This window comes from Stegodyphus dumicola, chromosome 9, assembly GCF_044657685.1.
Source record: "Stegodyphus dumicola isolate Sdum_Otavi_A_Nest chromosome 9, ASM4465768v1".
Taxonomy (NCBI): domain Eukaryota; kingdom Metazoa; phylum Arthropoda; class Arachnida; order Araneae; family Eresidae; genus Stegodyphus; species Stegodyphus dumicola.
This window is the reverse complement of record NC_140776.1, coordinates 67,624,829-67,648,713: the sequence shown is the minus strand read 5'-3', so window position 1 is coordinate 67,648,713 and position 23,885 is coordinate 67,624,829. Positions and strand designations below refer to the sequence as shown.

The 23,885-nt window shown below is 33.8% G+C and overlaps 1 protein-coding gene across 1 annotated transcript; it reads left to right on the top strand.

The window, feature by feature from the left end:
- Positions 1-8,478: 8,478 nt before the first annotated feature.
- On the top strand, positions 8,479-19,219 carry LOC118193709 (uncharacterized). Its single transcript, XM_035364835.2, has 3 exons — positions 8,479-8,665; positions 15,047-15,277; positions 17,232-19,219. The coding sequence occupies exons 1-3, from the start codon at positions 8,624-8,626 to the stop codon at positions 17,685-17,687; spliced, it is 729 nt and encodes a 242-aa protein (XP_035220726.1). The 5' UTR covers positions 8,479-8,623; the 3' UTR covers positions 17,688-19,219.
- Positions 19,220-23,885: the final 4,666 nt, after the last annotated feature.

The following is a 23,885-nucleotide window of genomic DNA, read 5'->3' as shown; positions in this document are numbered from 1 at the left end:
CGGTCTCCCTCAATGTTCATAGCAATGTTCCTGGCTAATACGGCAGTTCAGCAATTCAGAGACTTGGAATGCGCTAAACTGAAAGCCTAGGCAGACGATTTTCCTATCGGTGGTTGCGGGAAGAAGTTGCAGAGAAAAGCACAAACATTCCTATATAAATTTGCGTATTGGTAAAAGAACATAAGCTTCAGAAGAAGGAGAGTTTTAAAACCGAATCCTAGTATAAAACTTTTGGGTTTGCCCATTAAATTTGTTGCTAAATTCAGATACTTGGGTCTTATTATTGACAACCGCTTATCATTGGAGCTATTTAAAGTATAAAACTAGTAGGCTTACCAATACCATGCAATATATTATAAGGTATTTCTCCCACTTTCCTAGCATGCATTCGTGGTGTAGTAGTTCTGCACGCTGGGCCGGTATCCAGAGGTCCTTGGTTCGATTCCCGGCGAAGGCGTTTGCTATTTTTCATCTTTCCTGCTTTCAAAACAACCCTAATGTCTCTACATTATAACACAATAAAAATGGAGCATTCCATCACTGATCCCCTGAAAACATGGTATCAGACAGTTACAGAGCGTGTAGTTAGTTCTTTATGCAACTTCTGCGTAGAAAAATAAAATGACATCGCACTGAGGAGAAAACTAGCTGTTGCTCATATGCAAAGCATATCATACTATCCTAATAGCTGACAACCAAATCATTGCTGGTCTTTTTTCACTTGATCTGGTGATTGAATGAGAGGCTACAATTGTAAGAATTCCGAGACTTCATTTAGCAATTATTCTGTGGGGGCGAATTTATTCCCCTTCTTAATACGAAAAACGTAATCCTACAAGTATCTTCCGTTCGACCTATGGCAACTTACAGGAGAATATCTTCTTTGCTCAGCCAACAAGGCGTGTCTTAGTATACAGATGGCTCTACGACAGATTCAGGCACAGTAATTGACTTGGCACAGGTTGAGACTGTCATAGTAACAAAGATAAAATTGTATGCTTTTGAAATTGGAGACTGAAATTTGAAATTAGACGCAATAATTCAATGTACCAATCAGAACTGCTAGCAATAAGAGCGGCGACTGTCTATTTGCAGCGCAATCCTCAGAATACAACGCTGATTTACAGTGACTCAGTTTCTAGTCTTTCCGTAACCTCAGCAGGGAGAAGAAGCTGCTTGAGTATCCAGCCTATAAGAAGCCTACTCTACGCTGGTTGACATTGGTATTCCGGGAAATGAGCAGAAAGATATCATTGCTAAGAGGGCGTCTAATGGTCCTTCCCTTCTCTAGCATCACTTACAATCACATTTCTGAAACAGTCTATCCACAAGTATCTTCTAACGCAATGGCAGGGATTCTGAGTTCAGCTGCGATAGTCACGCGTATTTATCGTCTGATGCCAAAAGTTAGGACAGAGTTGCAAACTGATAAAGCAACGCTAGCTCAGTTTCTAACAGAACACATCCCCTTCCTGTCCTGTGTAAACTGATTTTGGTATAGTGACACGAGTATCTGTGACTGTGGTGAACTTGGCAATTCCGCTCCAATTTGAATGTACTTTTACTCGGGATCATCACCTCAAATTATCCGCTCCCGAACACTGGACGGCTTGGACAGACTTTCTAATAAAGTTGCACAGATTAGGATTGAAAAAAATATTAATTACTAAGCTTCCATATATGCCAGAATTTCTCATCATCAGTAAAAAAGTGTGATCTTTAAGTGAGTATCTTCGCGCACCATTTATCTAATTTAATGTATTTTGTATCATTACTTTTTTATTAATTATTACTATGTATTTTGTTTTATGCAATGTTAATTACTTCTGCATTTTATTCTGTATATATGTTATTATGCGTTTTGTATATTTTTCATTATACTTCATATGTATTGTAATCCTAGTTCCTGCGCACGCACAAATTTGTTAAGGTAAAAGAGTACCTTAAGTACTCTTTTACCTCTTTTACCTTTTTATGTTGATTTCTAATCCGCATTTTTATATATCTTGATGGTAGGTAAATATAACAAGAATGATAATTTTGTGCTTAAAAATATTCGTAATGATACATGCCAGTATTGTACATTTAGGCAACTGAAATTATGATATTGGAAGAGGGACCTATGTCTGATTATCCTCGAAATCGATAGTTTCATTCAAAATCTATTTTAAACTATGGTAACTTTCTTAGCTAAATTTAAATTTTACATTGGCGTGTTTCTTCCAGTCTGAATTATCAGTTAGTTTATGGCAATAATTTTTTCAGAAATCATTGCTTAACTCTAATAAAAAGTGCCACACGTCTCATCATTCTGCTTTAAAACAATGCGAGTTCACATACTGCATTTTGTACTATCACTTTTTTCTGATGCCCAGAGAAACTGATCAGTAGCTGTCTTTTTTCACTTGATTTATCAACCAATGATTTTATTCCCTGTTGTCAGCTGTCAAATGTAACTAACGTAGTCATAAATTTAACAGCCCAGAAGAGGCCAGCTTACAAATCTCACGTTTCTGTTATAGACGTTTCTCAATAGTAGAACTATTTTGAAAACTGATTTATTTAAACGAAAAATTGCTTTAATACTAAAAGCAAACATTTTAAAAGTCAATAAAAACGATTTATTTTCATTAAAAAATTTGTATATTATCCAAAATATTTAACTTCAAAAATGTTCTCGCCTATGCACACCAGCGTCCAGCCACAGTAAATTGGAATTCATCTGATTTTATCTTTGATGACTATCTTCATTTGTAATACCGTTGTTGCGAACCACTGCAAAAATCTGTGCATATAATGTTTTACTCTTTTTCTTCTTGTGTTTATTTCTCTGTTTTTTTTCCTTCAATGAAATCTCTATTGGTGTGACTTCTAATTCAGCATGGTTCTACCTAGTCACGGATGTCATCTTAGCGATGTACTTTATATAAAAGCAATGGGCAATGCTCAACTGATCAACATTAGCCGTGATGTGGAAAAGATGCGATTTATCCGATTTAAGAAAAGGCATGATTATTGCCATCAAGATAATTTGACATGGCTCCAGCACTTCGAAAATGGCATTATTTGCGAATCGTTCTTCTGAAGTAATGATAACATATCGTGTAGAGACCAATGGTATAATTTTGATAGACTGCAAATCAAATTGTGAAGTGCTATTAATTACCCTTGGTAGAGAAAGCGATACTTTCGACGGTTACTGAGGACCGCGATGGGACAATACATAGCCTCGCCGTGCAAATGAACCAAACAGCTTCTAGGACTGTGTCGAAGGCAAAAAGATAGCGAAATTTATTGTACGTGTAAATTCCGCAGCTGATGCTTAGTACCGGTACGATGCCCTTGAGAATCCATCGACATACAATCCTGTACTTTGTGCAAGGTGGAATTTGGAGCATCGGAGGAATTCGAAGCGCGCACGAAAATTGAATATCGAGGAATGGTAAAATTTGCTTTCTCAGATGAATTCCAATTTACTGTAACTGGACGCTGGTGTGCATAGGCGAGAACATTTTTGAAGTTAAATATTTTGGATAATATACAAATTTTTTAATGAAAATAAATTGTTTTTATTGACTTTTAAAATGTTTGCTTTTAGTATTAAAGCAATTTTTCGTTTAAATAAATCAGTTTTCAAAATAGTTCTACTATTGAGAAACGTCTATAACAGAAACGTGAGATTTGTAAGCTGGCCTCTTCTGGGCTGTTAAATTTATGACTACGTTAGTTACATTTGACAGCTGACAACAGGGAATAAAATCATTGGTTGATAAATCAAGTGAAAAAAGACAGCTACTGATCAGTTTCTCTGGGCATCAGAAAAAAGTGATAGAACAAAATGCAGTATGTGAACTCGCATTGTTTTAACGCAGAATGATGAGACGTGTGGCACTTTTTATTAGAGTTAAGCAATGATTTCTGAAAAAATTATTGCCATAAACTAACTGATAATTCAGACTGGAAGAAACACGCCAATGTAAAATTTAAATTTAGCTAAGAAAGTTACCATAGTTTAAAATAGATTTTGAATGAAACTCTATCGATTTCGAGGATAATCAGACATAGGTCCCTCTTCCAAAGAAAAATTTTTTAACATCCAGGTATGCTAGACTCATGAAAATAGGAATAAAAGAAGACAGCCATCTTCGCACTACGTTTGACGCAGTGATGCCGAGCTTTGGTAGACCGAGGGGTTGTGGTACTTCCAGAGCATGTTATCTTGCCGGCGGTTTGATAGTGCTCCCATACACGACAGCTCCGTCAAATTCAGAAGCAGGGACACTTCCTCATAAATTGTTGGATGGTAATAGCAATTTGTACAGTTTAATGTCATTTTAAGCACAAATCACATCTTGGTTATCTTTTGATAACTTGCAACAGCGATTTTAATTATAAATGTGTTTTATAAAATTCTAAGCCACTGGACTACACCCTTCAATAGGAGGCAACAGTAGCTCAACTATTAGGTGCCTCAATAATTAAAGTGACTACCACTTCCATTCTTAGTAAGGACAACGCCTATAACGGTTAGCGCCCGCCATTGGGAGAAAAATATATACTAATAACATACTTGATGGAATTTTTATCCTTTACAAATTATTATTCTGTCTCGTATCGTTTGCAAACTATTATTCATATTTTTCAGTGGCAGTTTTTCAGTTTTCTTCTGAATTTCACAAAACTGCTGGTAGCTTTTCTGATCAGTGCCATTTAGTTGAAGAGCCTTTTCTTCGAGTTCGAAATAATTTTCTACACCCGGTTAATGCTGCATATCATCACTGTTTTATTCTATCCACTTTCAGAGTCAGTTTCTGCACTTCCTGTAATACTATGTACAGTAACTTAGTCATTTTTTATATATGTTGTCTCAACATTGTCGTCAACTGACACATAGTATAAAAATGAATTTTTATGACTTCTTCTCACTGACGTCTAAAACATTAACTACAGTTTGCAGTTTCTCTGGAGCTTCTATGTAAAAGCCATCTTTCAGAAACAATTTTATTTTGTTTTAAAAGCTTGACACCATCATTAACAATAATATGCAATGGTATCTAGCGCAGATATCAATTTAATTATTTCCTTCGAATTGTTAACATCTTTCTTATAATGACATATGAATACTTTTTTATGAAACCCTGGTGTAAAACCGTAACCTTCGAAGTAGCATTTTCAGTAAGAAACATTAATGGTTTTCAGATTTAATTTATGACTTCTTTTTGCTATGTTATGATACAGGTAAATACTTAAATCCTTTCAAACATCGATACTTTCTGCTTTTGTCAATAACCAGTGCTTTTTCATAAATGTAGGGTTTATATTGCACGTTAACAACGGTAACTCGTTCCTTCAGTTTCTTTAATAATTGTAGTTTCACTTTTAAATACGGATATGTGTTCTATAACGAAGTCGAGTTGCGTCTGCATTATAAATTTCGTCAGCCGCATGATGATCTGGCTCTTCCTTCTCACCATGTAGTTTCTAATAAACAATACTGGATTTCTCTTTCTCCAGCTTGCCAGCCATCTGTTAATTGATAGAAAATTCTCTCCCAGTATTAAGCGAAATAATGAAAAAAGCCCTAGACTAAAAAAATAGTTTTACAGCTTGAAACTATTCTAAAAAAGCAATTTCAATAACTCTCGATTTTTTGTCTTTTGTGTGTTTCCTTGGGAATATGCATTTTATATTAGTTTTTCATTAATTATAATGCCTTGCTAAAGTAAGTTTCACAGTGCTGCTTAGAAAATTACCAATTTAAATGTTGTTTTTCTCTAGTTACAATTACCATGTACATGAACATCTTATATAACGATTTCTCCTCTTCCTCTTTCAGGCTTAAACCTTTTTGCTTAGGCATTTTCGAAAAGTTAATGACGAGGAAAAATTTTTTTTTTCAGTAATTTATTTAATTTTAAAATTCATGTTTCCAGATAACAGAAACATTGCATTTTGTCTGCTAAGTCTATCTGCCATTGCATGATTACAGGCGCGACCAATGCTCTTTTCGCTTTTCTTAAGCCTACCATTATTATTCCTTTCCTATTCAAAGACTATTAATGAACAGTAACGTTAATAAGAATGTCATAAACTTTGTGAGAACTCTCTGTAAACGTAACGTGTGTGTCCCACAGGGAAAGTTTTAATGCATAAACCTTTAAAGATGGGATAAATATGCTTACATTTCTTGTTAGCTGCTACTCAAGAAAGAACACTCATTCATTTGGAGTGCTCCTAGAAGATGGTTTTATTAGTCTTAAGATAAAGAAACTCTATCTCACTGAAGTCCAGTCCGGCAAAGAACACTGAAACCAGTGTTCCATATATATACAAGGATTGGGAAAATTGGAAAATTTCGGCCAACCCTGTTTTACTGAAGCATTATATACTGAAGAGCAAAAATATTATAACCACCTACTCAATCCTTCTGGAAGTTTCTATTTCCAGTTGTAAAGACATACGCCATGGAAGGATGCACCTGATCCTCAGTTATGTTTAGATAGTCCGCAGCTTTCATGGTCTGTTATACCACAACTAAGGTTCCCAGAGCCGCCCATGAGGACATCCCTCCCATGCCACCACCAGCCTGTGTATGACCTGCTGTATAGGGGGAAGCAACTGTTCGCCTGGAAGACCGTATACCTTTATACAACCATCGAAGCGATGAATGATAAGTCGTGATTCGTCCGACCAGGTAACTGTCTTCCACTTATTCATGGTCCAGTCTCGATGTTCCCGGGCCCAGTGTAGGCGTACTTGACAATGACGTTTGGTCAAAAGAGGCACACGAGTGGGACGTCTGCTGCATAGTCCCATTCCAACAATGTCCATTGAACTGTGTGTTTTGAAACACTTACACTTGAACCTGCATTGTATTGGGCTGTCAGGTAAGCCACTGTCTGACGCCGATTTTGCTTACCAACCGGGATAGTCTCCGACGTCCTTTTCCTTTGAAGACGCGTGGGCGTCCAACAGCTTGGCATCTGCTACTGTTTTCACTGTTGTTTATCCACGGTAGATCGTGAACAAAATACCAGTCGTGCAGTTTCGGAGATATTCCTTCCGAGTTTTCGAGTCATCTTACAATCCATTTATAACTGATAGATACAGATTCCGATTCCATTTACATTTTTGTATTTCTATTTTTAGATTCCGCTTCCATTTACAATCTGATAGAGGGCAGACTGTCTATCAGATTAGCTTAGATCAGCAGCCTTTCTCATTACTCCCAAAAGTAAGAGCAAGAATGATTCTTCTCCAGCAGCAGTTAAATACCACTCCGACTAAATCACGTGCCCTCCGCGTCATCCAGACAAGCTCATTGAAAAATGTGCGGATGGTCATAATGCTCTGGCCCGCAAGTGTATACCCCAGTGATAAAGCACGGTCCTCTATAAGTGAAAAGGATGACAAACAAAATTCCTTAACAGCATCCAAAAACGTTCTACAATTATATTAACTAGAATCTGTATACTGGCGTAGCGACATAAATTCACAAAATAAGAGTAAAAAAAATATCTTCCGTAGCCCCGGATCGACCGATCATACGCATTTCCTTCCTACAAACAAGACACTTAATAATGACTACTAAGTAAACCTTCATTTACACACCAGTCAAGTAATTCCCCTTTCTTTTCAAATGGTACAGAAACTTCAAATTAATCTTACCACATTCAGCCATTTTACCGTCTAAACCAGAAAACTAGCAATGTACTTCCTAACCAACACACACGACAAGCCCTTACAAATTCACCGCAATCATGCAACCGATTACGTCATAATAGGGTTTCCATAACATTCATCTACTCGGGCTGCCATAAATAAAGGACCATTAGGCGATAAATTAAACAACAACTTGGCGATAAATGAAACAAAAACTTAGCGATAATACAAGAGGCACCCTTCTCTCTACTCTAACCCTGGGATATTCTGGTACTGAAAAATCAGTCTTGTCCCAATCTTTGTTTTATAAGCGGAGGAGACGAGTTTGATAAATTCGACTTCTCTCTTGATTAGTGTATATTTGTTAAATTTCCTGGAAATGTGAAAATAATAAGCAGCTAATTTTATTAACTTGTGAGTTTAATAAGCGGTGGTATAGCTTAAAACTCAGTTTTGAGACATGAAAAACGCAAGTTGAATTTCATCGATCAGACGACTAGAACAGTAGGTGTAGATCTGTCTCTTTCCCCCCTTTTTTTTGACTGAATATACATTTATTGCATAAAGGAGGTAATTGTAAAATTGAAAACTCAGTAATATGAAACCTAAAAATTTTCAATCATATCTTATTTTTAAGAGCCTAAACTCATGTGATTACATAATTTTGTGATTCTTAGGAGCTGCAACATTTCTTTTCAAAGCAAAATATAAAATATTGTGTTTATAGAAAATTGGTAAACTGGGAAGAGGAAGAATGCTCTAAACTCTATTGCGACATTAGTAATGGCGTAATATTTTAATTGCCAGATCCTTCTGATATTAAGCTTTAAAAGATTACAGCCTAGGCTTTTCGACTGAGTGATTTACTTTTTGATTTTATTGACTGACTGGTCCCTTGCCGTAATTTTAACTGTTACCATTAAAATAGTTTTCTCCTTTTAATCACAGCTACGTTTTTATCATGAGTGAAATCCGAAATTATGGTAGTGTTACTGCTGACTCGGTAAGTGTATTCTAAATCTGTAAATTGATTAATTCAACAAACATTCGTGTGTTTGTTGCTTTATAAATATTTTTTTAATAGCTAGCATTAAAAATCAACGGATGGGTACCTATAGTGATACATTACAGAAAGTTTATTCTCGGAGCTTAATGCTTAATAGAAAGGTTAACTGAAATAACATTCACTTATATAAATTCCTTTTTATGCTAATGTTCAGTTATAACTTTGAATAGTTTATAATTAACATATTCTCTTTAGCACGGTCGATGTTTAAATTCTGCAATAACTTCTGATAACAAATTTTGTAAAACAAAGCAATATACAAGATGTATCCTTTTTAGAAATATACTGCTATTGTTACATGCACCATCTCCCATTCAAAAACACTTGATGCATTTATGAAGGATTTTTATTAGCTTAGTTATCTCAAATATGTAAACAAAAGTTTTAAAACTATTAGATAACTTTGATGTAATTATGCATTCGAATTTTCATTCATTTCAATAACATGTGCAAAGATTGTAATTTATACAAATTGCACGCATTTTTGTAGACTGCATTTATAAGACTGCTTGTATATTCATGACATATTAATGTAGAATGCAAACATATTATTCGCTTCGAAAGATATAAGGAGTTATATATGTGCTTTAAAATAAAATTTCGTTTACCCTGATTCGATTATTTGCCTATATAACGTTCTGATATGAAAATGCATAACATGTTTACCTATCTAAAAATATGCCATATCACTGCTATTTTTTGTTTGTAACGACACCAAACGGTTAAAACCAACAAAAGCTGGAAGTTCGCTCTTAGTTCCATTCCTGACGATTGAATGATTTGGTTGTATAAAATTTCGGTGATTTTTGTCATGCATATATAGGCAGTTTTCCTTAAAATATTTCTAAAAGTGTTCAGGTATCCATCTCCCTAGGCAGATTTTTTTTTTTTTTTTTTTTGGTTTGTTATAACCAAGCAAAAAATATCCAAATTGAAGTTATCCTTCTTGCGTGCATTCAGCACCTAGCCCAATAACACTACTGTTCGCATGCAACCTAAGGAATTATAGTACGCCGCTTAAATTTATAGAAGTATACAGTGTTTTTCATACCTGTCATCATCTGATAAATCCTTTTTGAGTAAATCAATTCATTGTAAAAAATATTTAATTAAGTCTCAGCAATTTAGCAGAATTCGAGAAATATTATTCTTAACTGAATTTTTGTAAATGCAATTCATTTTTATAAATCTCTTTTCTAAATACCTTACAATAATGGACAATACTCTGTCAAATCAAAATCTAAGTTATTTAAAAAGCAAATCTTTGCTGCAATTTAAATGCAGTAAAACATTTAAATTGCTGCTTGTAGTAAATGCAAGCAGTAATTTAAATTTTTACGTGCCTTGCATCCTTCAGTTACTATTTCGAACATAGAGCCAAACTTGGCTAATCTTTAGATTATGGTAACTTGGCGACTTTTTGGCGAAAATTTGGCGACCAACCCTGCTACAGCAACTAGTTAGTTTTTGTTTGGACGCCATTTTGTTTTCACGAAGTAAAGGCCTTTTTTTTTTTTTAACTCAACATTTTTTTCCAACAATCTGCTAGCCGGATTACGCTTATGCTAGAACTTTCATGGAACAAAAGTGCTTAATCATGACGAAGATTAGGTGCGAAATCGGGAGAAAGTGCAGAATCGCAAACTGATGCCGCGTTTTTAAGAATTGCAAATACATGGTAACCATTTACTCGTCGACCTATTTTCACTTAAAAAACATCCAAGAATTGCACAAAAATGGTATTGCGCACACTCTTAACTTTATCCATGTACACTGCTAAAGTCCTAGCTAGTAACCTTTATCGCCTTACCAAAATGTCGCCAAACTACCTGTTACCATATTCCAAAGATTAGCCCAAAACGGTTGCACCAAAAATTGCCTGTTTAATAAAAACTTATGCGAAATAAAATCTACATTGCATACGTTATAAATTTTTGAAAGTAAACAACACGTTTTCATTCATAAATGGTTAACACAGATTTAAGTTTCTTCTACATTCGCCCAACTAAATTGCTGAATTTTTTCATCAATAACTATTTTGGGAATAGAAATAAATTCAGTTTATTCTGCATGGTGCAATGACATGACGTTAACATCCTAATCGCACATAAATTTGAAACTGCCTTTAGTTTTAGGTTAAATATACAGGTTTTAATTCATTTCCAAAGTTGCCTAGACAATGAATTTCGTAAGAAGATAATGTATAGAACATATGCAGTGTGCTACTGCTCGGTTCTGGCTTCTGGGGTTATGAAAAATGGGATAGTTAATCGTGCCTACGTATAAAGGGAAAAAGTTAACATATTATAAAGGAAGGAATAATTCTCAAATGATCTAAAACATTGAGGAGCAAAAATTAAATTATCTTCCATTAAAGTCTGTGAACAACTATTACCCTTTGGTATAACTTTTGGTTATCGTAATATACTCTCATAGGTAATTAATATATTTCTAATAATATTTAGAAATATATTAATCTCCTTTATCCTATATTTGCTAGAAACTTGCTTGTTAAGATATTTATTGCCTTCTGTTTTTTACATGTTTTGCATTATAGAACACGCAAAAAACAAAATCAACTTATTTCTCTAGAAAGATATATATATATCCCATATTAAGACTTTCAGAAAACACTTTCGTCATCAGTTCATTTTGGTAAAATGCTTCGAAACGAACCATAATTTAGAAAAGTCTCAATTTTCAAAACTCATATTGACACTATGAGCTTTGAAAGCAAGAACACTGCTATAAGAGAAAATAATACATTCAATTTAATGTTCTAGACGCAGCGTTAGCACATGATTGCGAGTTCTGTCGATAGATGATTTTAGCACATTCTTTTTGTTTTGTCATCGTATTCAAAGCACCTAACCCATACCGTTTTCTTCTTGTTTGGACTTCCACATTTAGGAAAAAAATTGTATATGTTAGTTATCGAGTTTCGTTTTTATCCCAATTTAAAAATAGAATAAAATGCGTATTTCAGACATATTTAACTGTATTTCCGAAACGACAGGAACGCATCGCAAGTATGCAAGAATTAAATTGCTGTATTTGAGAATGAAGCCTTGAAAGAAAGGCCGTGTCAAAATTGGTTAGCCAAATTTCATTCTGGTGATTTTCCCACAAAACGACGCAATGCCTGGACTTCCAATTAAAGTTGTTGGAATTCTTTGAGTCAGTTTCATAGTCATTATCGATTCAGAACGTCATACCAGAAGACGCGAGATTTCGGAGACCCTCAGTGTATCGCATACATGCATTGATAAAAATTAAAACAGGTTGGCTATGTTAAACACGATTTATGTATTCTTCATTAGCTTAAGGACATTTCATCTGACGCAACGCATTAGCATCCGCGATTCACTTATGAAAAGCAACGAAATTGATCCATTTCTGAAACTACAGATTACTAGCTACGAAAAGTGGATATTAATCGAAAAAAATCTTGGATGAAGCAGGATGATTCAGTCCAGAAAACATTAAAAGCTGAGATTCACCAAGCACAGGTTTACGCTGTCAGTTTGGTGGGATCACAAAGGAATTCTGCACTTATACTTTTACCAAAAAACCAAAAGGTTAGTTCAAACACATGCGTTCACCTCACAGACTGGAGGAAACGGCGTTCGCCAAAGTCCTCATCTCCTTTATTCTTGCTTAAAAGCAAGATTGCTACAGAATGCTACATGCGTTCAAGAACTCGCCAGACTGAGCAATGCAGTTCATGAAAAGTGATCAAAATTGGCAAATCGTAAGGGTTTTGTTTTCCAACATGATAATGCAAATGCCCACTTATTTTTGCTCACTCGCCGAAAATTATTGGAACTAGGATGGGATGTGTTGTCGCATACAAAAGTAATCAAATAAAATTTAATTTCCCTTCATATTTAAAATCCGCAATCACTCATTTGACAACTCAATATATTAAATAATTAAACTGCGTATATTTATTTCTCTTTCGATGTAATTTATATCAGCATGTAAAATGTAATCTCAAATTTAGAATAATCGTCGGTGTGAGTGTGAAGTCAATAACTATTACTACGTATATACATTGCCCACTACATTATAATCTACAAAGCAATATTATTCTAATTATAGTAAGAAAAATACTGAATTATAAATCTTTAAATTATTAGAAATTATCTTACGAAATACATATTTTCGATTATTAAGATTTTACTCCTGAAGATAAACAACCAATAAAGTTTCCTGAGAATGCTTAAACTCGATATATATATCTAATGTATATTTGATGAGAATGATTGTATACGTATACTTTGGGAATGGATAATTTTTTGAGTTTATATATTGTAAAGATGTTACTTTTGAAAGTTATAATTTTAAGTTACACTTTGCAATTTTTAGATAGTGAAGTGAGCTATGTAGAATACGGTAACGATTTAAGAAACAAATGTATGAAGTGTAATAGATATTTTGTGTAATAGAAACATTTAATAATAATGTAATAGAAACATTGTGTAATAGAAACATTTAATAAAATTAAATGCACTGTAAGCAATGATGTAAATTTTCAATGTTTTTCCTCTCTAATGTATATAAGAACACCAAGTATTTTTTCTTTTTAATTTAATCTTCAAACATTTGATAAAACAATGAAGAGATATAAATTTGAATTGGCTTGTAATTTTCAAATTTTAAAGAAAAGATGGGAACATTTTTTTTTTAATCCTGAAATCATGTCTTCAGTGAGTAAACAAAGAACTGTATAATTCAATCAAAAACATTCAAACACTATGCAACAAAAAAATCTATATTCTGTCGCAGAATTTTTTATGTAACATCAGAAGTATGAATACTGTATTAATTTATTGCATACAATAAAGAATAATTCTGATTCCGAATTTGAGATAGAAAATGGATAAGCATATGGACAAAATCGGGAGCATTTCTAATGGCGGGACATTTTAAAATTCCTAGCTTTTAAATTTAATTGTTTTAAACTAAAATTATTATTCTTTACAAATCGAAAAATAGAAGGTATGTAATAATAAAATCATCTTAAAGCATTTGATTTTTAATCAGCAAAAGTACGGAACATTAATTTAAAACGTAAGCGAAATCTAAATTACAGCTGTTTAGTATAATTTAAATTAGCCTTAAAACTGAAATCTGTGGGAAATAAATTACTAAGTAGGCAGCTAAACATAATAATTTCTCATTGAAAAAAAAAAAAGAATTCTAGAGCTTGAAAATACTTTTTAAACCCAAAGGAAGCAATTTTACAAATTTACATTTACGAGTAAAATCGAAAAACGCTTCAAGCCTTTTAGTTTGAAACTTGTAAGGAATGTTTAAAAAAATCTTGTGTTATAAAATCAAATTGCAGGAAAAAGCCTCACATGAGTAAATTTAAAAATATAAGCAATGCGTCTTAAAAATAGGCTTTTTTAATTCAAAAGAACATTTCTCCTCATGTGGTATACAGACGGCTTGGAAGAAATGAATAATTGTCATGCTTTTAAAGTTAAGTGCTATTGGGTATATTTGAAGGTTTGAATGTAGCAATAAAATAGTTCAAAATCAGCTGATCGTAAAATATCAATTTGTGTATTTATAAACTTTAAAAGAAAATTCTAAAATGCACAAAATTTTGACTTGGTGTCTGACTTTAATTTGTAGCACTAGAGTGAAACATTCCTCATATGTATAGACTATCATTATAAGATTATAGTAATAATGTTTTTGTATTTTAAAACTCGGGTCTTAATTCTATGAAAAGTACTGAAGCAAAACTTTTCTAAAAATCAGTCAATTGAAATTTATCTTAAAAGCAAACGTTGTGAAACCAGATTAAAATTTTAGTTCATCTTACAAGATGCCTGTATACAAAAGAAAGTTCAACTCTTAAATTCATTCTGAAATCAATTTGGATTCATATTAAAATTAATTATTGAACTGAAAAAAATTCGTTCGGTAATACACGCAAGTCATTTTGCACTTAGCAAACATTCAGACTCTAATTTAAAAAAAAAAAAAAAAAGTAATACGTAACAAGCGTGATGGCTAAAAACTTAACTTAAAACTTAACTTCATTGTGCGCACGCACATTTGAGTTTATTATCGGGATGCGTTTATGAAGTCAATATCGGGTGTTTTATTGTATTGACCATTCTGTTGACGCATAGAGTTGACGCATTTAAGACGCTTTGCTTATATTCTGTTGGTTAGTGTTTCCTAAGTAATGTAGTGTTTGTCGTTTTAACTTCCAAGATAAATTTATAATACTGATAAATGATGAACATGTACCTAAAGGTGAGTATGAGGGTGAATTAAATATTTCTTATACTTTTGTAGGAGCAGAATCGGAGGGAAAGTTCAGAAGATGGACAATTCAGAAGATACCACGAAAGAAATTGGAAACTATTAGGTTATTATTGCGCGATAATCGGTTTTGCTGTTTTGGCATTTCTCTGCATAGTGGGTATTCTTAGGATAATGCTAGACGATACGCCATTACCTGGGAAACTCGCTATGTTCTTGATTGGAACTCCATTTATTGTACTATGCTGTTTCCTTTCTGCTTTGGTAAGAAGAAAAACATAACTGATTTTTCTAGACCACTTTTCATAAAATATTTCAGCACAGAGTAAAAAAAAATGGAAAAATATAATTCTCCCATTTCGTATAAAATTTGCGTTAGTATTTTAATGATATTAGTGGAAAGTTAAGATGATTTTTCATATAATTTTAACAAGAGATATTCATCCATTCCTTGAATTTTCATTCCTGTTAAATAAATAGATACTCATAAATCTAAAGAATTAGCGTTTGGGCATTCATTTCGTCAGTTTATTTATTAAAATGTACTCCCTAAATTTTTTTACGTAGCACAGATATTATTATATTTGGGAAAGAATGGGCTTTTTAATGGCTTGCAGAAATATTTTTTCAGTTTAGTGTTAAGTCATGGTGAAGTAAATTTTTGCTAATCCAAGACGAATAAGATCTTTAATTTAACTTGAATATTGTAAAAGCACTTTGCTTAATTTATATTAAGTTGACGTATTTATGCCCTTAACATTTTGTGGTAAATGTCTCTTTATATCCCGAAAGACATAAATAAAATTCACTTTTGTTACTCTTTGCCGATTGCAAGGTTTCTTTTATTGTGTTTTTATATACATTATCACCTGTATTTAAACCAAAATCATACGGTTTTAGTTAAACTTTATAAAAAATTTAGACTGCAAATTTATTTCTACATGTTCTTAAATTTTTGTTGTTCATAAGTAAATCTTAAGTCTGCTATTGCATTGTGTTCCGTGAATCCGAGTTCAATGGTGCCATATTTCCTTCTGCCAAGTCAAACTGCCTGACCACTGAGAATTACTTAAGTTCATCCTTCACCTTTTCCTATTTTCTGGTGTAATAATATTTCTAAAAAAAACTTTGTTACCATTTTCTTTATTTCGAATAGGATGTTGGGTTTTATCTTGATTCGGTGTCACTAAATACCTTATTTTCCATTCATATATAATTTTCTCTATGTATGCAACATTTCCACTTATCTTTCAGTTGTGTACAAGGACCGCACCGCTGAATAGTGTGCTTTCCTCTTTTTTAAATATCAATGTCCATAATTTGCAACTAGACATGAATCAAAATGCTTCAATACGTTTAAAATGTGAACTTCTGGTATAAGGTATTTCTTCCACTTTCCTAGCGTGCCTTCGTGGTGTAACGGGTAGCACGCTGGGCCGGTATTACAGAGGTAGCGTAGTTAGATTCCCGGCGAAAGCGGTTGCTATTTTTCATCTTGCCTGCTTCCAAAAATCCTTATGTCTCTACAGTGGCGCCCGAACTAAAAGGGTTGTGGATGATTATCCGCACCCAGTTAAATCTGGATTCGACTAGGTTCCCTAAAACCCTAGTCGCCCTTTAAAAAGGGGAGTATATAAGGTATTTCTCCCACTTTCCTAGCATGCCTTCGTGGTGTAACGGTAGCAGGCTGGGCCGGTATTCCAGAGGTCCGTGGTTCGATTCCCGGCTAAGGCGGTTGCATATTTTTCATCTTTTCTGCATCCAATTAACCTAATGACTCTACACTGGTACTATAAATTAACTAGGGCGAACTCAGCCCACGGTATGCCAATAAACATTTTAACCATGTTAAAACTACGCCTTGAATCTTCGTTATTATCTACGAGTTATGTTCTCGGTCTCGTATAGTATATAGCTCATATAGAATATATCTCGTATGACATATAGCTTAAGTTGTAAAGATAAAGTCAGCAATTGAGATAAAAAATAAAATCCTAATATACTTCATGATCATTTAATTCAGAACATTTTAAATCAAACTTGGATCTCATTAAATAATTGAATTTGTCTTAGACCAAACTTCAAACCTACCCTTGATCGTATAATACCTAGAATGCTAAACTGTATTTTAAAAAACTGTTGATATATATTGTATACATATGCATAAATATTTATTTGATTACAGAACTGTTAATAGGTTTTTTTCTTTCCCTTACAGTCTGCTATTAGCTTGCGAAAGCTCACTGCAGGTGATTCACTTGAAGAGCAACAACCTAGCACTCTGGAAACCCAGGTTCAAAATCCAGACTCGTCGCTTGAGACTGAAAGATTACTTACCAGCAGTCCGAAAATCGGAGCTCGGAATCCAGATTTATTGCGTCAGGCTACTAGCAATCCGGAAGTCGGAGTTCGAAATCCAGATTCATCGCTTGAGACTGAAAGATTACTTACCAGGAGTCCGAAAATTGGAGCTCAGAATCCAGATTCATTGCGTCAGGCGACTAGCAATCCAGAAGTCGGAGTTCGAAATCAAGATTCATTGCGCCAGACTGAAGAATTAGGTACCAGCAAACCGGAAATCGGACTTCAAAATCCAGATTCATTGCATGAGACTGAAGGATTAGGTACTGGCAATCTGGATATCGGAGTTCAGATGCCAGGCTCATGGCCCTAGACTAAAGGTTCAGTTACTGCCATATCAGAATTAAGGTTCATAAATTGAGACTACTGGGATTTTGGTGACAAAAATGACGAACAAAATTTAGGGCAACTGGATGTATTGTATGAAGACTAAACGACGTACTGGGCAAAGTTGAGTTCACTTGATTTTTCTTTTAATACTGTGCAATTTAACCACAGGAATTCTTTTCATACTTAAATGAAAACTCTAAATCGAAAATCTTATTTCTTAAAATTCATGTACTCTTAGAGCTCTGTACTGACTAATAATTTTTACTTCCTAAGCTTGCGTGTGCTTTAAATTTTATATTTTAATTTCTTTTAATAAAGAGCAAATGTACTGAAATATATGGCTCAAATATTATCTATGTAGGCATTGAACCTTCTTATTTATAACTTTATTACTAGTATATTTTAGAATTTTAAATCTATTGAGTAATATCAGGAAAGGAAAATTTATTAAGTCTCCTCAACCATAGCGAAGAAAAAAATTGTTTCAGAACAATGTTAATCGTAAGTTCTTGTATACTTAACTGAATAAAAAGTATTGAAAACGTCTATCAAATATTCCGAGCAGGTAAAATCGGCTCTCCACTCGCTTCAAAGCACACTTTCCTATTTGTAAGATGATCCAGAGTTTAGACCCTGATTGTATGCTCCTTGATATCGGCAATGAACTGAAGCTGTCGGCAGCAAATTCTGTAAATTATACTTATTATGGGTCATCTGTGTTAAGCGAAATTCCTATTCAGTTAGCCCGGTATTTGAGCCCGGGTCGAATCATCAGAGTTCACCAGTTTTACCAGTTGGCTGCTGGAGAGCTGTTTTGTTTTAAAATCATTGTAGTCGCATAAGTGACTATAATTCATTATCTAAATACTTTAAAAGTATCGTAAACGATTGAGGATATAACTATTTTTAATTGGAATGTTTATTCAAAATGTTTTGCTGCATGAAGGGATTTGTTTCAAATTGCTTATTTTTGTGTCTAATTTTATATTTTACACTGGCTTTTTTTTTTCATCAAAAATACAAATTGTATTCGTACTTTTGCATAATTAGATATCACGAATACTCATTAGAAAAACAGTCCTAATATATTCTCGTCTTTAATATTTTGTAAAGATCTCGTCAAATTAATTTTCAGGCAAATTTAGGATATAAAAATATTTTTCTACAGGAAATTAGACATACTATGTTCTGAAAATTTGAGCAGAAACTTAATAAACCGATAACTACTAGAGAACTGCATCGGTTATTATTGCGATTACTGGTGACACTTAACTCTTGACATGTTTGATATCAAAGGAAGTATTGCAGACAATGTAAATTAGCTACTCAAATTAGGAACATTACAGAAAAGTTTCATTGAATTTTACCAGCTTGTAGAAATTTTAACTGACGATATTTAAACTCTCATACCAATAGCTAATGCTGAAGGAACTTTCTCAATGAACGTACAAGAAGCTGTAATATTTACAAAATTCAATATTTGGTGTTCACTCAATAAAACAATTTTTTTGTTGCTGTCTTGGTTATATGGATTTTTTCTCTAAAACACCCTTTAACAAATTATATGCACGACAAACGCACAAAAATATATTTGATCTTTACCCAAAAAACTTTAGTTTATAAGAAAATTCTATGCTATTTCAAAGTGTGTTCATTAAGGCAATTTATTTTTTGTAGAATACATTCTAAAAGAAGTTCGAAAGTGCGATATGCTCGTTTATGAATTTTAACCTACTTTATTTTGAAATGAACTATTATTGACTTTGCAACCCAGTATGGTACGTTTTATACTGCATAGACCTGACAAAGAAGTATGCTTAATAAAATAAACGTTTAAGAAATATCTTTAAATGATATCATTTAACGATATTTCTTAAAGTTAATGTGCAAGTTATATTAAAATGTAACTTGCACAATCTGTTTTAATTTTCTAATTAATGATCGTAATGTTCATCATCTGATACTCCTATGAGTTTATTTCCTGATTATTTCCTGAGCGTGCATAGCTTACTAACAGCCGAAGCGGTAAAATCGCTGAAACTGGTAGTTTGGGCCGAGGTCGAATTCCGCGAACGGGCTGGCTGCATAGGCGTTTTCGTAGTTTTCCTTGTGTGTAACGTGTATACGAGCTACTTTCCCTTAAAAGGTTCTCTACGAAAACATACCAGCACTTAGGCAGATAACCCTCGAAGCTTTGCCGCAATCACATAAACTAACCAAACTGACCGTGCCTTAAAATCCTGTACCTTTGTAACCACATTAAAAATATAGGGAGAATGAAATGATATGTAATGAAAAATTACCAAATTGGAAAGTGATCTATAAGAAATTTTGAAACACTTTTAGTTATTTGATGCTTTCAAGCAGATAAAAATATGCTCTGGGGGAATGTATATCTGAGACCTTAGGTTATTGCTTTTTTGAGGGGAACCACTTTTTGAGCGTTTTGAAACTTTTGTGTATCTGTTCATTTTTCAGTACACTGATATATTTTAAAACGAATTGTGTTAATCAATTGTAAAATATTTTTAGTTGATATTTTAATCTTTAGAACTTTACAAATGCATTTAGACAACTGAGTTTCAATCACTTATAATGGTGTAAAATGTGTCAGAATTTACTTTACGTTTCCACTAAACATTTTATTGAAAAAACAAATTTATCTGTATTAATATGGTATTATAATTGTCAAAGTAAATAAATGAGTATATAAAATATTTAACTGCTAGTCTTCTCAAATTCTCAATATTCAACTGCTTTACTTCTCAAGTTAATTTTATACAGTTCTTAAAAAAAAATTGAAATTTCATACTCTGCCGCTGCCTGTCATGTAACTAATTTACGTAAATATGTATTCTATGTGCTGCTTACAGCTGAAAATGCATCAATATTATGAAGATTCATCAATAGAAGTTTTTCAATAAATTTACTAATTAAAAATCTCATTTCTATACATTGAATTTTTTTCAGGTTCCTGTTACTATTGAAGGCCGTTAGTTTTATACTGTAGCGAAAACTGATCCATTTGCAAATGAAATCTCCGATATCTTGATCACAAATGACGCATTTATAATATCTTTTCTTCTTTTTTTTTTTTTTTTTTTTTTTTTTTTTGTGTGTGTGTGTGTGTGTGTGTGTGTGTGTGTGTGTGTGTGTGTGTGTGTGTGTGTGTGTGTGTAAAATATATTTTGAGAGTTACTTTATGAAAGCTGAAAATCAAATTGATAAGTCTTTTGAAAGACTGTAAATGAACCGCGAATTTGAAATAACGGCTTAGTATTCAGTTTTACAGGCATTTGAGTCAGTTATCGTTAACTCTTTATTTCCAGAATCTTAAATTCAATTTCGCCTCCCAGAGTCCTCAGAGACTCCTAACAAAGTTGCTTTAGTGGGTCCGAACTGCCACCAAGTCTGATAAACTTCCTCTTTTCAGTATGAAATCACACTGTGAGAGCTGTATGATTGATTGAAGAGGGCCAAATTATCAATTGTTTTCCTTTTTTATTCGATCTTGCAAACTTTATTTCAGACATTCTTGCGTGCGATGATTCTTACGCACTATCATGTATAAACCATGGGATTTACTATGTGTATTTGATAGTGCGATAAACCTTACGCACATATCATGCGCTACCATGGTTCATATAAAGTATTATTTAGTAACATATCAACTTTTGTAATATATAGCACTTAACATCTATACTGCTTTAAATCTCAATGTTACTTTTTAGAGTGGTGTGAAAAAAATAAATTTGTATAATTTGAATTTATATCCCTCAAAACTTGTGTATTAATTAATAAATCACTCGTGAAAGGTTTTCAGAATTTTTCTACTGCGTCATCTTTCCTAGTAAGAGCCTTGAAATTTGCAATTTTTACATTAAATTTCCATGCTATAGCACAAAATATCTCCGTATGTTATTTTTCATAGTGATATAGTAAACATGTAACAAGTAAGACAGCAAAGCATTGGGCGAAATACTGTAAAATATTTCTGCATGTGTTCAAAGAAATTACTTTTCACTTAAATCAATCATAACATTTTAATTTTCCCATCATAAAATATGTACGACTTAAATTTTAGTACGCAGTTGAAGCTGGTTTGAAGGGACCGAGCTGGCAACCGATCAGTATCCAGAGAGATTGCGTCATCCTGTTTGCTGTTCGTCTTTGATGGAAGAAAGAACAAGATACTGATCACGGAGGAGGTGAAAGATGGCAATTCTCTTTGTAGATAGATCTAAAGTAGAACAATATATCCCACCGCGTAATCCGAAGCATCCGCTGAAATTTCTAAATTCTCATCATTTTCAGAAAATTTCAAAACAGGGGCTTGTGTTAATGCTTGCTTTAATTTTTCGAAATCACTATTGGCTTCGGCCGTACACGAGAATCTTGCCTTTTTCCTTTTTAATTTTAACAATGGTTCAGCAATAGCTGCAAAATCTTTTATAAAGGACCTATAATATGAACAAAGTCCTAGAAAAGAAGAGAGCTTCTTCGCCGTATTTGGCGGCGGATACTTTTGCACAGCGATTATTTTTGATTCGTCCGTCTCGATTCCTTTCTGAGATATTTTGTAACCTAAGTATTTTAATTCAGGGGCTGCAAATTTGCACTTTTCGACATTAACTTTTAGACCGGCCTCATTTAATAATGGAAACACCTGTCTTAAATCCTGTACATGTTGGTCCAGATTATCACTAGTAATAATGATATCGTCTAAATAGATAAATGTGGTCTTTCCAAGAACAAGCCTTATCACAATGTCCATACATCGCTGAAATGTTGCCGGTGCCCCTGAAAGGCCAAACGGCATACGTAAGAATGCATAAGTACCAGACTTGGTTATGAAAGCAGTCTTAAGCACATCTTCCGGTTTAACCCCTATTTGAAAATAAACAGTCGTTAAGTCTAACGTAGCCATATATTTGGTAGAAGTTATGTTCCTTAGAATTTCTTCAATAATAGGTAACGGATATACCGGATATTTAGTCATGGAGTTTAATTTACGATAGTCAATTGCAAAATGCCACCTTTTCGGATGTGTTAGCGGATAGTCATTATTTTTCTTACATAACACAACCGGGCTAGCATAACTACTTGAGATGGGCGTTATGACCTTATTTACGTAACATATCTCTAATGTGCCACTCTATAATTTTTTCTTTATTCTTATCATATCGATATGGTTTGTGGCGAACTGGCAGTGAATCTCTGGTGTCGATACTATGGTTAGTAACTTGAGTAAATCCGGGAATATCACTAAATAACGAAACAAATTCACCTACCACTTGTCGAATTTTTTGTTGCTCTTCCTTAGGCTGGTGGTCGAGGTTTAACGTTGGTGGTTCTGTTTTTTCTTCTCGAAATGGTTTCATCGTCAGCTTAAGGGACGCTTCGTTAAAATCCAGCGTTGCTTCTGCCTTTGAAAGAAAATCTATTCCTAAAATGACATGTGGTTGTAAATTTTTTACGATAAAAACAGTATCTTTACTTGCTCGTCCTTGATACGAATGTATAACGGTAATTTACCTATGCACTTGCATCTTTCTCCCTGCGCAACTAACACTGTCGTATTATCCGAATTATATATGAGGTATTTACGGAAATAATTCCTAAAAAAATCTTCTGTCACACAGGAACACTGCGCGCCTGTATCCAGGAGTGCGGTGGCTGGGATGTTATTCACCAAAACTTCAATCTTTGGATGAGTCAAATTTTTCACCATAACTGTATTTAACTTGAAGGAAGAGGGGTTTTCTTGGCCTTGGATTTCCGCACCCTCCCGTCAGCAGAAATCCGTTCTAGTTTAAATTTTGTTTCTTCCTTTCCATGCCTTCTTTCTTTTTCCGCTGTCCTTCAGACTTTTTTCTGGCTTACTATTGAACTGTCGACGTTCGCCGGTTGTTTTTGGATACTCGGGTTTCCTTGCCCACTGATTCGCTTTGCTTCCGTAGCCGTGTTCTTACCTTTGCCGTGGACTTCGCGCACCAAATTGGCTTCGTTGCTCATACTGGCGTCTTCTTTCAATGTCCGCCGTTCTTCTACTTTCAAACTGGATTGCTAGCTCAAATAACTTTTCCAGTGTAGTCGGATTCCTTAATTCAATAAAATCTTGTACTTGGGGAAGTAACCTCGGCAAAATCACTTGGATTATCTCAGGATCCGGACGGTTTCC

Coding starts and splice junctions, on each gene's coding strand:
- LOC118193709 (XM_035364835.2), top strand. CDS start 8,624: ATGAGTGAAATCCGAAATTATGGTAGTGTTACTGCTGACTCG. Junction 8,666..15,046: donor GTAGTGTTACTGCTGACTCG/GTAAGTGTATTC, acceptor ATACTTTTGTAG/GAGCAGAATCGGAGGGAAAG. Junction 15,278..17,231: donor GCTGTTTCCTTTCTGCTTTG/GTAAGAAGAAAA, acceptor TTTCCCTTACAG/TCTGCTATTAGCTTGCGAAA.